This window comes from Scyliorhinus torazame, chromosome 14 (assembly GCF_047496885.1).
Source record: "Scyliorhinus torazame isolate Kashiwa2021f chromosome 14, sScyTor2.1, whole genome shotgun sequence".
NCBI classification, from domain to species: domain Eukaryota; kingdom Metazoa; phylum Chordata; class Chondrichthyes; order Carcharhiniformes; family Scyliorhinidae; genus Scyliorhinus; species Scyliorhinus torazame.
Window position 1 is genome coordinate 7,013,283 of NC_092720.1, and position 15,198 is coordinate 7,028,480.

General features: G+C 49.0%; 1 protein-coding gene across 2 annotated transcripts in view; it reads left to right on the plus strand.

Moving 5' to 3' along the window:
• The first annotated feature begins 4,062 nt into the window (after positions 1–4,062).
• Positions 4,063–15,198, plus strand: part of abcf3 (ATP-binding cassette, sub-family F (GCN20), member 3) — a 132,366-nt gene continuing 121,230 nt past the window's right edge. The window contains exon 1 of one of the 2 annotated variants that reach the window (XM_072473645.1): positions 4,063–4,195. In XM_072473645.1, the coding sequence (XP_072329746.1) occupies positions 4,123–4,195 (73 nt within the window). In that variant the 5' untranslated portion in view covers positions 4,063–4,122. The remainder of the gene's footprint in view (positions 4,196–15,198) is intronic. The other variant, XM_072473646.1, reaches the window with a different exon arrangement.

A 15,198-nucleotide genomic window follows, 5' to 3' on the forward strand; every position in this document is an offset into this window, starting at 1 on the left:
GGCCTGTTTCTGTGCTGTAAAAGTCTATGACGCTAAATTGAAAGAAACAGCATCATTTTCTGCGAAGATTAGTGCTAGGTCAGAGGATTGGACAGAATTTTAAAAGTAGCAAAAAATTACTAAAAAAAGTAGTAAGGAGGGAGAAAGCGAGCTTGAAGTGCTCAGGGAGTTTAATTGTACACCTCGTTTGCTGCCGCAACTGGGTACAGACTGAGGGTGGCGCTGTCTTGCTTTGAGCTGGCACTGTTCACGACAGGTGCCATAATTGGCCTCAGTTCCCCACATGGGCATTGGGTGAAGATCAGAATTGGTGTCACATGTGATGTCCTCTGCTGTCAGTTGCTTTTAAGTAACGAGGGAGTTGGGGAAGCTGAATGACAAACTGCTGTAATGGTGAATAAACAAACATATGGCATTAAATTCATTCCAAAATATTACTCCAGTGAAAAATGTTGGCTCAAACCTAAATTCCCAAATAACGCGTTGAGATGACATGGAGTTAACCCCTGCTTATTTTTTCAGTACCATTTTCCAACTTTTTCGATGGTTCTATTTGGTAGATTCATTTCAAATGTAGTTTGGCACGAGCCATCCTATCCCTTTCTTGTCCTTCTTTGCCTCGGTACAGACAGCCTCCTTAGTGTGAGACTGGAGTCACATTGTGCCCAGACCAGGTGAGGACAGGTTTATTTTCCTAAAGGACCTGAGGAAATCAGCTGGGTTTGGACAACAATCCAACAGCGTCATGGTTACTTTTACTGACACCAGTTTTTACTCACAGATGTAAAAAATATTCTTAAATTAAATTGTCAAATAGCCGAGATGGGACTTAAACGTGTGTTCTCTGGATTGTTGATACAGGAAGATTACCTCCCCAGGGTTAAGGGGCTTTGCCTGTCACAGTCTCCCTCAACTGCTGGGATGTATCGGTGATGTGGTCACCAGATTGTGCTCCCGATTCCAAACACGAACGCTCCATGATCCATGTTGGTGTGACTGGGCTGGTGGAGGGTGTAGAAAAGGCAGGAAACAGCACATTCTCTGGGTCAAGAATGTCATTGGGAGAATTCACAATGTCCAATTCACCTAACAGCACGTCTTTCGGGATTTGTGGGAGGAATCCGGAGCACCCAGATCGAATTTTTCGAGGAAGTGACAAAGGTGAAGATGAAGGAAAGGCAGTAGATGTTGTTTTCATGGACTTCAGTCAAGCTTTTAACAATGTACCTCATGGCAGACTGGTACAAAAGGTGAAGTCACATGGGATCAGAGCAGAGCTCGCAAGTTGGATACACAACTGGCTTGGGCACAGAAGACAGAGGGTAGCAGTAGAAGGATGCTTTTCTGAATGAAAGGCTGTGACTAACGGCATTCCGCAGGGATCAGTTCTGGGGCCTTTGTTGTTCGTGGTGTATATAAATGACTTGCAAGAAAATGTAACTGGTCTAATTAGTAAGTTCGCAGATGACACAAAAATTGGTGGAGATGCGGATAATGAAGAGGATTGTCAGAGGATAAAGCAGGATATAAACTGGTTGGAGTCTTGGGCGGAGAAATGGCAGATGGAGTTTAATCCGGACAAGTGTGAGGTAATGCACTTTGGAAGGTCCAATGCATGTAGGAATTACACAATAAATGGCCGAACTCTTGTGAGTACTTACAGGCAGAGAAATCTGGGCGTGCATGTCTACTAATCACTGAAAGTGGCAACGCATGTGGATAAGGTGGTCAAGAAGGCATATGGCATGCTGGCCTTCATCGGTCGGGCATTGAATATAAAAATTGCCAAATCATGTTGCAGCTGTACAGGACCTTAGTTAGGCCTCGTTTGGAATATTGTGTATAATTCTGGTCACCACACTACCAGAAGGATGTGGATGCTTTGGAGAGGGTACAGAAGCGGTTTACTAGGATGTTGCCTGGTATAGAGGGCATTAGCTATGAGGAGAGGTTAGATAAACTCGGTCTGTTCTCACTGGAACAACGGAGGTTGAGAGGCGACCTGATAGAGGTCTACAAGATTATGAGTGGCATGGACAGAGTGGATAGTCAGATGCTCTTTCCGAGGGTAGGAGAGTCAAGTACTAGGGGACATAGGTTTAAAGTGCGTGGGTGTGGAAAAGTTTAGAACAGATGTGCGAGGCAGGTTTTCTACACAGAGGATGGTAAATATATGGTACGCGCTGCCTGGGGAGGTGGTGGGAGCAGGTACGATAGCGGCATTTAAGGGACATCTAGACAAATATATGAATAGGGTGGGAATGGAAGGATACGGACTCCGTAAGTGCAGACGGTTTTAGTTGAGGCAGGTACCATGGACGGCGCAAGCTTGGAGGGCCGAAGGGCCTGTTCCTGTACTGTATTGTTCTTTGTATATCACCAGGTCCTTTGCTCCGCCACCCCCTTTAGAATTGGATCCTTTATTTTAGATTGACACCCTTTGTTATTCCTCCAAAGGTCTGTCGCTCCATATATCTCTGCATTGAAAGTCATCTACTATATGTCTGCCCATTTACCAGCCTATGTTCCTTGAAGTCTATCACCATCCTCCTCACAATATGTCTAAGTTCTGTGCCATCTGCAAGTCTCATTCACGTCCACAAAATGATTGACCAGCAACTGCTGCATCTCACAGTAAAAGCTTGCATTTATGTAGCGCCTTCCATAATGTGAGGACATCCCAAAGCGCTGCAGCCAATGAAATACTTTTTGAAAAGAATAGTTACTGTTAGAATGGCAGGGTCATTTGTAACGCTGGGATGGTCACCCTGCCCTTTTGCGAGTCAGCCCAAGTCTCGGTGAGGGCTTCATGCTCAGGTTTATGAGTCATGGCCAACAACAGAAACAGCAAACTTTTGGTGGTGATGGTGGGAAAGCTCAAGCCTCGAGGGAGGAGCAACAGCTGGTTTACAGGCGGAGGATCCTTCAGGAAGAGGACCTGTGTTTCCTAAAAATACACGTTAGTAAATCAATGGGGGAACCAGAGTCATATGGCTCATTAGAATTGAAAATGGTAATGGGTTGAAGGGTTACGGAGAACGGGCAGGATGTTAGAGGGAAGGCCAGGGTGAGATCAGCCAAGATTGAATGGCGGAGCATACTCGATGGGCCAAGTGGCCTAATTTTGCTCTTATATCTTATGAACTTATAAAATGGGAGGCTCCTACAAAACCCCCAACCCGAGGTGTGGAGAAATGAGCAGAGACCTTACCCATGGGCAGATCACAACTACGGTTACTGTTGTATAAGGTAGGAAACACAGCACCCAGCTTGTGCACGGCACAAGATCCCACAAGGTGATCAGAATTCCAAACCCAATCTGCAACCAAAGAGGCCAACACCAGACCTTCTGCCAGGCAACAGCACTTTTGATGCTTCAAAGCTGTTTCCAGCCAGACACAACTGGTGAATTCCATGTGCCTTTTTCTCAAATTATGCATAACGTAAAAATACAGAATGAGCAAGGCAGCCTGGGCATACCTAGATGGGAAAAGAGAGGAAGGTTTAGATATGAAGGGAATTAGTAAGCGTGAACACACGCACGGTAGCACAGTGGTGAGCACTGTTGCTTCACAGCGCCAGGGTCCCAGGTTCAATTCACGGCTTGGGTGACTGTCTGTGCGGAGTCTGCACATCCTCCCCGTGTCTGCGTGGGTTTCCTCCGGGTGCTCCGGTTTCCTCCCACAGTCCAAAGATGTGCGGGTGAGGTCGATTGGCCATGATAAATTGCCCTTAGTGTCTAAAAAAGGTTAGGAGGGGCTACTGGGTTACTGTGGAGGTGTGGGATTACGTGGCGTGCTCTTTCCAAGGGCCGGTGCAGACTCGATGGGCTGAATGGCCTCCTCTGCACTGTAAAATTCTATGCTTCCATGAGCAATGCTGGGTTTGCTCAGTCTGCTGGACCAGGTGGACAACCGGGCCAGTCAATCACACAGCGCTCCGCCCACTCTCTGACGTCGGTCGGGAAGCATGGGCTGCACTGCCCGCTGGGGGATGTAGTCCCGTTGCCCAGATGACCGCTGGTCGGAGTTGCTGCCAGAACTACAGCTCCCGGTAGGCCGCGCGGGCAGCGCTGCGCAGGCGCTGTTCTGATAGGCAGGCCGGCCGGCGGGCGGAGGGAACATGGCGACTTATGTGGAGATCATCAGGCACGAGTTCCCCGACATAGACTCCGAGCTCTTCCAATACGTGACAGGTGAGGGAGGCGGCAGCCCCGGCAGCGAGCAAACCGGGCCTCGCGGAGCCTTTCTCCCCGGCCGCAGAGACGCCGGGTGCGGGGGGGGGAGCCGGGGGTCAGGCCGGGGATTCCCGGCCTCCCAGGGCCCAGTGTCTACTCATCATCCACCTCCTCGCTCAGACTCTGGGTTCACTCCCTGTCTTCACAAACCGGACTCACACTCCCGCTGCAGCACTGAGGGAGCGCCACACTGTCAGAGGGTCAGTACTGAGGGAGTGCCGCACTGTCAGAGGGTCAGTACTGAGGGAGTGCCGCACTGTCAGAGGGTCAGCACTGAGGGAGTGCCGCACTGTCAGAGGGTCAGTACTGAGGGAGTGCCGCACTGTCAGAGGGTCAGTACTGAGGGAGTGCCGCACTGTCAGAGGGTCAGTACTGAGGGAGTGCCGCACTGTCAGAGGGTCAGTACTGAGGGAGTGCCGCACTGTCAGAGGGTCAGTACTGAGGGAGTGCCGCACTGTCAGAGCGTCAGTACTGAGGGAGTGCCGCACTGTCAGAGGGTCAGTACTGAGGGAGTGCCGCACTGTCAGAGGGTCAGTACTGAGGGAGTGCCGCACTGTCAGAGGGTCAGTACTGAGGGAGTGCCGCACTGTCAGAGGGTCAGTACTGAGGGAGTGCCGCACTGTCAGAGCGTCAGTACTGAGGGAGTGCCGCACTGTCAGAGCGTCAGTACTGAGGGAGTGCCGCACTGTCAGAGGGTCAGTACTGAGGGAGTGCCGCACTGTCAGAGGGTCAGTACTGAGGGAGTGCCGCACTGTCAGAGGGTCAGTACTGAGGGAGTGCCGCACTGTCAGAGGGTCAGTACTGAGGGAGTGCCGCACTGTCAGAGGGTCAGTACTGAGGGAGTGCCGCACTGTCAGAGCGTCAGTACTGAGGGAGTGCCGTACTGTCAGAGCGTCAGTACTGAGGGAGTGCCGCAATGTCAGAGGGTCAGTACTGAGGGAGTGCTGCACTGTCAGAGGGTCAGTACTGAGGGAGTGCCGCACTGTCAGAGGGTCAGTACTGAGGGAGTGCCGCACTGTCAGAGGGTCAGTACTGAGGGAGTGCCGCACTGTCAGAGCGTCAGTACTGAGGGAGTGCCGCAATGTCAGAGGGTCAGTACTGAGGGAGTGCTGCACTGTCAGAGGGTCAGTACTGAGGGAGTGCCGCACTGTCAGAGGGTCAGTACTGAGGGAGTGCCGCACTGTCAGAGGGTCAGTGCTGGCGTAGTGCTGGACTGTCAGAGGGTCAGTGCTGAAGGAATGCCGCACTGTCAGAGGGTCAGTACTGTGGGAGTTCAGCACTGTCAGAGGGTCAGTATGGAGTGTGTGCCGCACTTTCAGAGGGTCAGTGCTGTGGGACGCTGCACTGTCAGAGGTTCAGTACTGAGGGAGTGCCGCACTGTCAGAGGGTCAGTACTGAGGGAGTGCCGCACTGTCAGAGGGTCAGTACTGAGGGAGTGCCGCACTGTCAGAGGGTCAGTACTGAGGGAGTGCCGCACTGTCAGAGGGTCTGTACTGAGGGAGTGCCGCACTGTCAGAGGGTCAGCACTGAGGGAGTGCCGCACTGTCAGAGGGTCAGTACTGAGGGAGTGCTGCACTGTCAGAGGGTCAGTGCTGAAGGAATGCCGCACTGTCAGAGGGTCAGTACTGAGGGAGTTCAGCACTGTCAGAGGGTCCGTATGGAGGGTGTGCCACACTTTCAGAGGGTCAGTACTGAGGGAGTGCTGCACTGTCAGAGTTTCAGTACTGAGGGAGTGCTGCACTGTCAGAGGGTCAGTATGGAGGATATGGTACACTGTCAGAGGGTCAGCACTGAGTGAGTGCTGCACTGTCAGCGGGTCAGTCTGAGAGAGTGTTTCACTGTCAGAGAGTCGGTGCTGAGGGAATGCTGCACTGTCAGAGAGTCTGTAGTGAGGGAGTGCTGCACTGTCAGAGGGTCAGTACTGAAGGGGCGCCGCACTGTCAGAGGGTGAATACTGAGGGAGCGCCGCACTGTCAGAGGGTCAGTACTGAGGGAGTGCTGCACTGTCAGGGGTCAGTACTGAGGGAGTGCCGCACTGTCAAGGGTCAGTACTGAGGGAGTGCCGCACTGTCAGGATCAGTACTGAGGGAGTGCTGCACTGTCAGAGGGTCAGTACTGAGGGAGTGCCACACTGTCAGAGAGTCAGTACTGAGGGAGTGCTGCACTGTCAGAGGGTCAGTACTGAGGGAGTGCTGTACTGTCAGAGGGTCAGTACTGAGGGAGTGCCGCACTGTCAGGATCAGTACTGAGGGAGTGCTGCACTGTCAGAGGGTCAGTACTGAGGGAGTGCTGTACTGTCAGAGGGTCAGTACTGAGGGAGTGCTGCACTGTCCGAGGGTGAGTACTGAGGGAGTGCTACACTGTCAGAGGGTCAATACTGAGGGAGCGCCGCACTGTCAGTGAGTCGATGCTGAGGGAGCGCTGCACTGTCAAAGAGGGTCAGTGCTGAGGGAGCACTGCACTGTGAGAGGGTCAGTACTGAGGGCGTGCTGCACTGTCAAAGGGTCAGTACTGGCGGAGTGCTGCACTGTCAGAGGGTCAGTACTGAGGGAGTGCAGCACTGACAAACGGTCAGTATGGAGGGTATGGTGCACTTTCAGAGGGTCAGCACTGAGCGAGTGCTGCACTGTCAGTTGGTCGGTGCTGAGGGAATGCTGCACTGTCAGAGGGTCTGTACTGAGGGAGAGCTGCATTGTCAGAGGGTCAGTACTGAGAGAGTTCAGCACTGTCAGAGGATCAGTACTGAGGGAGTTTAGCACTGTCAGAGGGTCAGTACTGAGGGAGCTCAGCACTGTCAGAGGGTCAGTACTGAGGGAGTGCCGCAATGCCGATAGAGGGTCAGTACTGAGGGAGTGCCGCACTGTCAGAAGGTCAGTGCTGAGGAAGTGCTGCACAGTCAGAGAGTCAGTACTGACGTAGTGCTGCACTGCTAGAGGGTCAGTACTGAGGGAGTGCTGCACTGTCAGAGGGTCAGTACTGACGGATTTCAGCACTGTTAGAGGTCAGCACTGAGTGAGTGCTGCACTGTCAGCGGGTCAGTCTGAGAGAGTGTTTCACTGTCAGAGAGTCGGTGCTGAGGGAATGCTGCACTGTCAGAGGGTCTGTACTGAGGGAGTGCTGCATTGTCAGTGGGTCAGTACTGAGGGAGTGCCGCACTGTCAGAGGGTCAGTGCTGGCGTAGTGCTGGACTGTCAGAGGGTCAGTGCTGAAGGAATGCCGCACTGTCAGAGGGTCAGTACTGTGGGAGTTCAGCACTGTCAGAGGGTCAGTATGGAGTGTGTGCCGCACTTTCAGAGGGTCAGTGCTGTGGGACGCTGCACTGTCAGAGGTTCAGTACTGAGGGAGTGCTGCACTGTCAGAGGTTCAGTACTGAGGGATTGCTGTACTGTCAGAGGGTCAGTACTCAGGGAGTGCTGCACTGTCCGAGGGTGAGTACTGAGGGAGTGCTACACTGTCAGAGGGTCAGTACTGAAGGGGCGCCGCACTGTCAGAGGGTGAATACTGAGGGAGCACCGCACTGTCAGTGAGTCAATGCTGAGGGAGTGCTGCACTGTCAGAGGGTCAGTCCTGAGGGAGTGCTGCACTGTCAGAGGGTCAGTCCTGAGGGAGTGCCGCACTGTCAGAGGGTCAGTACTGAGGGAGTGCCGCACTGTCAGAGGGTCAGTACTGAGGGAGTGCCGCACTGTCAGAGGGTCAGTACTGAGGGAGTGCTGCACTGTCAGAGGGTCAGTCCTGAGGGAGTGCCGCACTGTCAGAGGGTCAGTACTGAGGGAGTGCCGCACTGTCAGATGGTCAGTACTGAGGGAGTGCCGCACTGTCAGAGGGTCAGTACTGAGGGAGTGCCGCACTGTCAGAGGGTCAGTACTGAGGGAGTGCCGCACTGTCAGAGGGTCAGCACTGAGGGAGTGCTGCACTGTCAGAGGGTCAGTACTGAGGGAGTGCCGCACTGTCAGAGGGTCAGTACTGAGGGAGTTCAGCACTGTCAGAGGGTCCGTATGGAGGGTGTGCCACACTTTCAGAGGGTCAGTACTGTGGGAGTGCTGCACTGTCAGAGGGTCAGTACTGAGGGAGTGCCGCACGTCAGAGGGTCAGTACTGAGGGAGCGCTGCACTGTCAGAGGGTCAGTACTGAGGGAGTGCTGCACTGGCGACGGCGTGCCAGTGTTGCCAGTGAATCTGTGCTCGGTGACACTGCCCAGTTGAACCATCTCCCACCAGATGTTTACTAACTGCCCTGCCACATGGGCATGGAAATGTCCACAGCCACTAGTTTGACATCTAAAAGGTGCCTTCTCCCCAGGGTCGATACTCATTTTGAACCAGCAGTATGTTCAAACATTATTGGAATCTTATCACAATGAATTTTGTGGTGACATGTTGTGTGCAAATTGGCTGCTCATCGAATTGTGGAATGGTTCCAGCAGTTTGTTATATGTGTGCCTTCTCTGCAAGAGCATCTCAGCCAGTACCAAACTTCTGACTTTTGCCTGCAGGTTGCCATTGTTTTCGCTTCAGATAGCTGTCAAATTCTCTTTTCGAAGGCACGGTGAATCTCCCTCCACCACGCTTTCCGGCACTGCACTTGATATTGAACAAAATGATGCATTAATCTTATTTTTCTCTGTTAAATCAACTCTGTACAATGCACCACAGCACTTCCAAACTCATGTCTGTCACTACTTAAAAGGCAAGGAACTGAAGATGCATAGGAACGCCAACACCTGCTCCCAGTCCTCCCTCATTTCTGTTCACAAAGGCCTTTCCTCGTAATTCTGCTGATGAATGGGGTCAGGCTTATGGGTCTTTTCTGCACAAGCTCGTGGGACTTGAATTTTGGTTCCATCGTTTATTATCCTGTTTGGCTTGCTGTTCTGCTGTGATTGGACATTTTGGTTCTATCAAAACCCTGGCGCGCCCTAAATTTAATTTATTTGCTGTTTCAGCTATTGGAGTCCTGGCCATTGTGGATGGAGTAGCGAGTTTTTCTTTGCCTCTCATGGGCTAATTGTTTGCTACCTCAGTCATTCATTGTGTATTTCAGTTCACTGATTCAGAGACAGGATAAGGTGCTATTTAGATAATGCAGTTTGATGTTTATTTGTCAATGACAATTGATTGGAAACCACCAATAAAATGCCTCAATTCCGGCAGTAAGTGGAGAAAATGGGCTTTATAGAAAGTAGTGAATATCTTTAGAAAAATTCTAAATTCTGCCCTCCAGGAAAATTAAATTGTTGACCGTAAAAATACAGTTCACTATCTATGGAGAAAGATCCTTGATTTAAACAAAAATAGTTTTCATGCTCCAATTCGGATCTTTTGATTTGTTAAATGTGAACTTTAATTGTACAAATTCTTTTTCTGATCATCGATTGAACCAAGACTAATTTTAAACGAATTTGCTGAAGGGACAGCACTGCGGCGCAGTGGTTAGCACTGCTGCCTTACATCGCCATGGACCCGGGTTCGATTCCGACCTCGGGTGACTGCGTGGATTTTGCACGTTAATAATAATCGCTTATTGTCACAAGTAGACTTCAATGAAGTTACTGTGAAAAGCCCCTAGTTGCGCTACAATCCGGCGCCTGTTCGGGGTGGCCGGTACGGGAATTGAACCCGCTCTGCTGACCTTGTTCTGCATCACAAACTAGCTGTTTAGCCCACTGTGCTTAACCAGCCCCGAAGGTGCTATTCAGATAATGCCGTTTGATGTTTATTGGACATTCTCCCTGTGTCTGCCTAAGTTTACTCCAGGTATTCCGGTTTCCTCCTACAGTCCAAAGATGTGCCGTTTTGATCTCTGCGTGGAGTTACAGGGATTTGATTTGATGTGATTTATTGTCATATGTACCGAAGTACAGTGAAAAGTATTTTTCTGCGGCCGAGGTAACGTACACAGTACGTACATAGTAGACAAAAGAATAATCAACAGAGAACATTAATGGTACATCGACAAGCGGTGATTGGTTACAGTGCGGAACAAGGGGCCAAACAAAGCAAATACATGAGCAAGAGCAGCACAGGGCGTCATGAATAGTGTTCTTACAGGGAACAGATTAGTCCGAGGGGGGAGTCGTTGAGGAGTCTAGTAGCTGTGGGGAAGAAGCTGTTCCTATGTCTGGATGTGCGAATGTTCAAACTTCTATACCTTCTGCCTGATGGAAGGGTCTGGAAGAAGGCAATGCCTGGGTGGGAGGGGTTTCTGACTTTCTGAGGCAGCGGGAGGTGTATACAGAATCATTGTGGGGGTGGCAAGCTTGTGTGATGCGTTGGGCTGAGTTCACCACACTCTGCAGTTTCTTGCGATCTTTGGCCGAGCAGGTGCCATACAGTCTGTGATGCAGCCGGATAGGATAGGGTGAGGAGGTGGGCCGAGGTAGAGTGCTCTGTTTGAAGGTCAGTGCCGAATGGCCGCCTTCTGCACTGTTGGGATTCTAAGATCCATGACTGTACAGTATATAAAGGAGTCACCTGCAGCAGATAAGAGGAGTCACCAGAACATTTTTCTCTCCACCAATTTTTTTCCTGTAATGAGATCTTTGCCCTTCATCATCATCATCACGTGTGTTCTGCTTCAGGTCAGGTCCTTGGCTCATAGTAGTTTTTCCATGTCACTCTATCCTGTGCCAGTCTTTTTATCTGCCAGTAACTTCCCTCAATTTTCAGCCATCCAGCATTGATATTCTCTTCCTCCCTTCTCTTTGAAATCTTCCCTCCTTAACATCTCTTATAAATTCATTTCCTACAAAAATGTGTCCTACCTGGATCTCTGTTCCGAATTATGTACAGAAGATTTCTTAGTTTGTTCACTCTCCTCAGCACTTCATCATTTGTTATTTTTCCTGTCCAACTTTCCCTCCCATTCTCCTCCAAGCTCACATTTCAAAGCTATTTGGCAAGTTGGTCTCTGCATTCTGTAAGGTCCAACTCGCACGTTTTATTTTCTTTTGTTTGTCCTCTCCAACTCTTGATAATTGCCTTAATGTGAAAATCAAGTCAATTCCTCAAACAGAAAATATATGCCAGCAGGCACGCACAAATGAAGATCAAACAGCAGATGGTGTCGTGTGTGGCTATTTCGTCCGGCTCATCTAGGACAGATCAGTCACTTGATTAGTACCCATCCACAACAATGAATATGACTTGCATTGACCTAGTGCTTTTAATAAACATCCCTTCGATTGACGAGAACATTACAACAAAAATTGGCACATAGCAATATAAGGGTAGATAACCAAAAGCTTAGTCAATGAGGTAGCTTTTAAGGAGCATCTTAAAGGGTGAAAGAGAATTTTAGGCAGGGTCTTGGCTGCTGATGGCAGTCACCAAATCTGAGATGGTCAAGAAGTCAGAATTGAATGTGTGCAGAGGTTATGGATCTAACGGAGATTAGAGATAGGGAGATGCGATGCCATGGAGGGAGTGAAATTTTAAAAAATTTCATGAGGGGAGGGAGGTGGAGTAGCTCGAGCATTTTATATATTTTACTTATTTAGGAGCGCTCATCACTTTTGGGTCTTTTGAAACTCTGCGACTTACCTGTGCAGAGTCTTAGGCTGAAGTGGTAGTGCTCCTGTCTCCAGAGCTCATACCTCGTGTCTTTCATGAGTGGAAGAAAATAAAATAACTTTAAAATTTAAACTTCTAACGTAAGAAATATGAACAGGAGGTAGTCACATGGAGTATTGCGTACAGTTCTGGTCACCGCATTATAGGAAGGACGTGGAGGCTTTGGAGCGGGTGCAGAGGAGATTTACCAGGATGTTGCCTGGTATGGAGGGAAAATCTTATGAGGAAAGGCTGATGGACTTGAGGTTGTTTTCGTTGGAGAGAAGAAGGTTAAGAGGAGACGTAATAGAGGCATACAAAATGATCAGGGGGTTAGATAGGGTGGACAGTGAGAGCCTTCTCCCGCGGATGGAAATGGCTGGCACGAGGGGACATAGCTTGAAACTGAGGGGTAATAGATATAGGACAGAGGTCAGAGGTAGGTTCTTTACGCAAAGAGTGGTGAGGCCGTGGAATGCCCTACCTGCAACAGTAGTGAACTCGCCAACATTGAGGGCATTTAAAAGTTTATTGGATAAGCATATGGATGATAATGGCATTGTGTAGGTTAGATGGCTTTTGTTTCGGTGCAACATCGTGGGCCGAAGGGCCTGTACTGCGCTGTAGCGTTCTATGTTCTACATGGCCCCTCAAGCCTGCCCTGCAATTTGCTAAGATTATGGCCCATCTTCATTCTCAACTTCACTTTCCTGTTCTAATCCTGTATCATTTAATTCCCTTGGTGTCCAAAAGCAACCAGTGACACTTTGGAATCAATATTGATTTATGCTGGGAAAATGGAAAGCAACAGCAGGTCGAAAATACAATTACTTGGAAATAGGTGCTGTTTATTTTGGCCAGTCATCAGTAACTTTTATGTAGTGTCACTAATGCTGTAAAATATCCCCAAGAACTTCACAGAAGCATCATCAAACACAATTTTCCACCAAATCGCTCAGATCTTGGGACAGGTGACCACTTGGTCAGTAAGTGGTTCTTAAGGGGGTAAGATAGTGAGGGAGTCGGAAAGTTTAGAGAGGGAATTTGAGACTTTAGGGCCAAGGAAACTGAACTCATGACCACCAACAGTGAAGTGATTAAACATGGTTTGGGCCTATTGTTTGGCCCATGTTCCGCACTGTAATCAATCACTGTTTGTTGATGTACCATTTGTCAATGTACTCTGTCGATTATTCTTTTGTCTACTATGTACGTATGTACGTACTGCGTACGTCCCCTTGGCCGAAGAAAAATACATTTCATCGTACTTCGGTACATGTGACAATAAATATCAATCAATCAATCAACATGGGGGTGTGCAAGAATTGGAGGAGTGCAGAAATCTTGGTGCAACTAGAGGTGGTTATAGGGAAGGGTGGGGCTATGGAGACACTTGGGAATAAGGATACAAATTTTAAATTTGTGGTATTGCTGAACTGGGAACCAATGTAGTCAATGAGCGTCGGGGTGACGGGTGAGTGGAACTTGGTGGAAGTTAGGCCATGGGCAACATAAAACCTTGCAAAAGCATGACGACTATATATTCAATTTCCTAAAGTTCTATTGGGCCTGATGGATGTGTCTGGAAATAGTCGAGTCTAAATGGCTGCTTGAAATTCGTCAAAAATAGCATACGTGTGTTTACATGGCCTTTTCCTCCTTTCCCATAAGCTCATCAGTCTATCACTTCTTTCTCATTTGCGTGGTCATTTGTGCATGAATATATACTGTCGAAAGTGGGCCATTCAACAGCGAGCTTCCACAGGAACCAATCAAGCTGTAGCTGCCTTTATTTTATTTTCCCATCATCCCTGGGTTGACATCAACTAATTCAACCTTAAAATATCTGAAAGGGAATGTAATGTCACTGATCATGTAATCATTAACTTTATTTCTTTTAAATCCTGCATATATAAGCAGTGTGTGACATGGGCGGCACGGTAGCACTGCAATGAAGTTACTGTGAACATCCCCTAGTTGCCACACTCCGGCGCCTGTTCGGGTACACAGGGAGAATTCACAATGTCCAATTCACCTAACAGCACGTCTTTCGGGATTTGTGGGAGGAATCCGGAGCACCCAGAGGAAACCCAAGCGGACACGGGAGAACGTGCAGACTCCACACAGACCGTGACCCAAGCCAGGAATTGAACCTGGGACCCTGGCGCTGTGAAGCAACAGTGCTAACCACTGTGTTACCATTCCGCCCGTGAGAGTTTGTATGTCAGACTCTGATAAGTTGGAGGTAAACTAGTCTGAGAGTATTATTCAATAGTGAAAGTGAATGAAAGGAATACGTCGGGGAGGTTCCAGTAAATTTCACAGTAGGATACAAATGCAGAAGACCATTTGGCCATTTTTTCTTCATTCACTGGATGTGGGCGTTGTCCATCCCATGAGCTGAGTGACTTGATTGGGTGGATAGTGACCCAAGCCGGGAATCGAACACGGAACCCTGGTGCTGTGAAGCAATATTGCTAAACCACTGTGCTACCCTGCCACCCTTAATTGCCACCGCGAAAAGCACAGTTGGTGCTTTGGATCCAACAATAGGTGCTGCCTCAAAAATGTCATGGTCGTAGAGTCGACGTGGGTGGACAAGGACAGATTGTTGGTGATGTGCACACCTAGGAATTTGAAGCTGTCAACCATATCTACCTTTGCCCCGTTGATGCAGACAGGGGTGTGTACAATACTTTGCTTCTTGAAGTCGATGACTACTCTTTAGTTTTGCTGACGTTGAGGGAGCATCTCATGCTTCTAAACTCCAATGAGTTGGAATAATAGATCTTCAGAAATCTGCATCAAAGCAGAAGGAAACTGTTGGAAGCTTTCACTGCTGAACAACCCATTAAGAGACAACAGTGGAAGGTGAAGTGGCGAAGCTCAATCCAGCAGTTTGGATTGTTGACTTGGCAGTTCATTAATCCTGTGTTCCAACACTGGGCTCTTCCATGGAATTGGAGGTCCAAAACTGGAGCCTTTGTTTGGAGGAATGCAGTATGCCTGGAAAATTATTTTGCACAAGCTGGTAGGAGGGAACATGAACAAAGATGCAAGAATGTGTGTTTATCTTCAGGATTTCAAATATTCTCACCAGCAATTTAAAAGCTACTTTGTGCTGTAGGAAGGAGTGAAGCTACCGTGTGACATGGTGACTGCTTTCAGAAGACAGAGCACCTCTCCATTCAAATTGGCTCCTATGTTCTGCCAAAGAAAACAGGAGTAACTTCTTTCCAAAAAGCGAATGTTTTTCAATGTCCTGAGAACATGCAAGGCTCTATATAAATGGAAGTGTCTTTCAACAGATATACTCAACAGTGTCTCAAACACCCAAGTCTTCCCTCTGAGGTCATATCTTTGCCTAAAGAGGGGATGGAAATCAGATTTATTGACTGCGCCTCTAACTTTAAT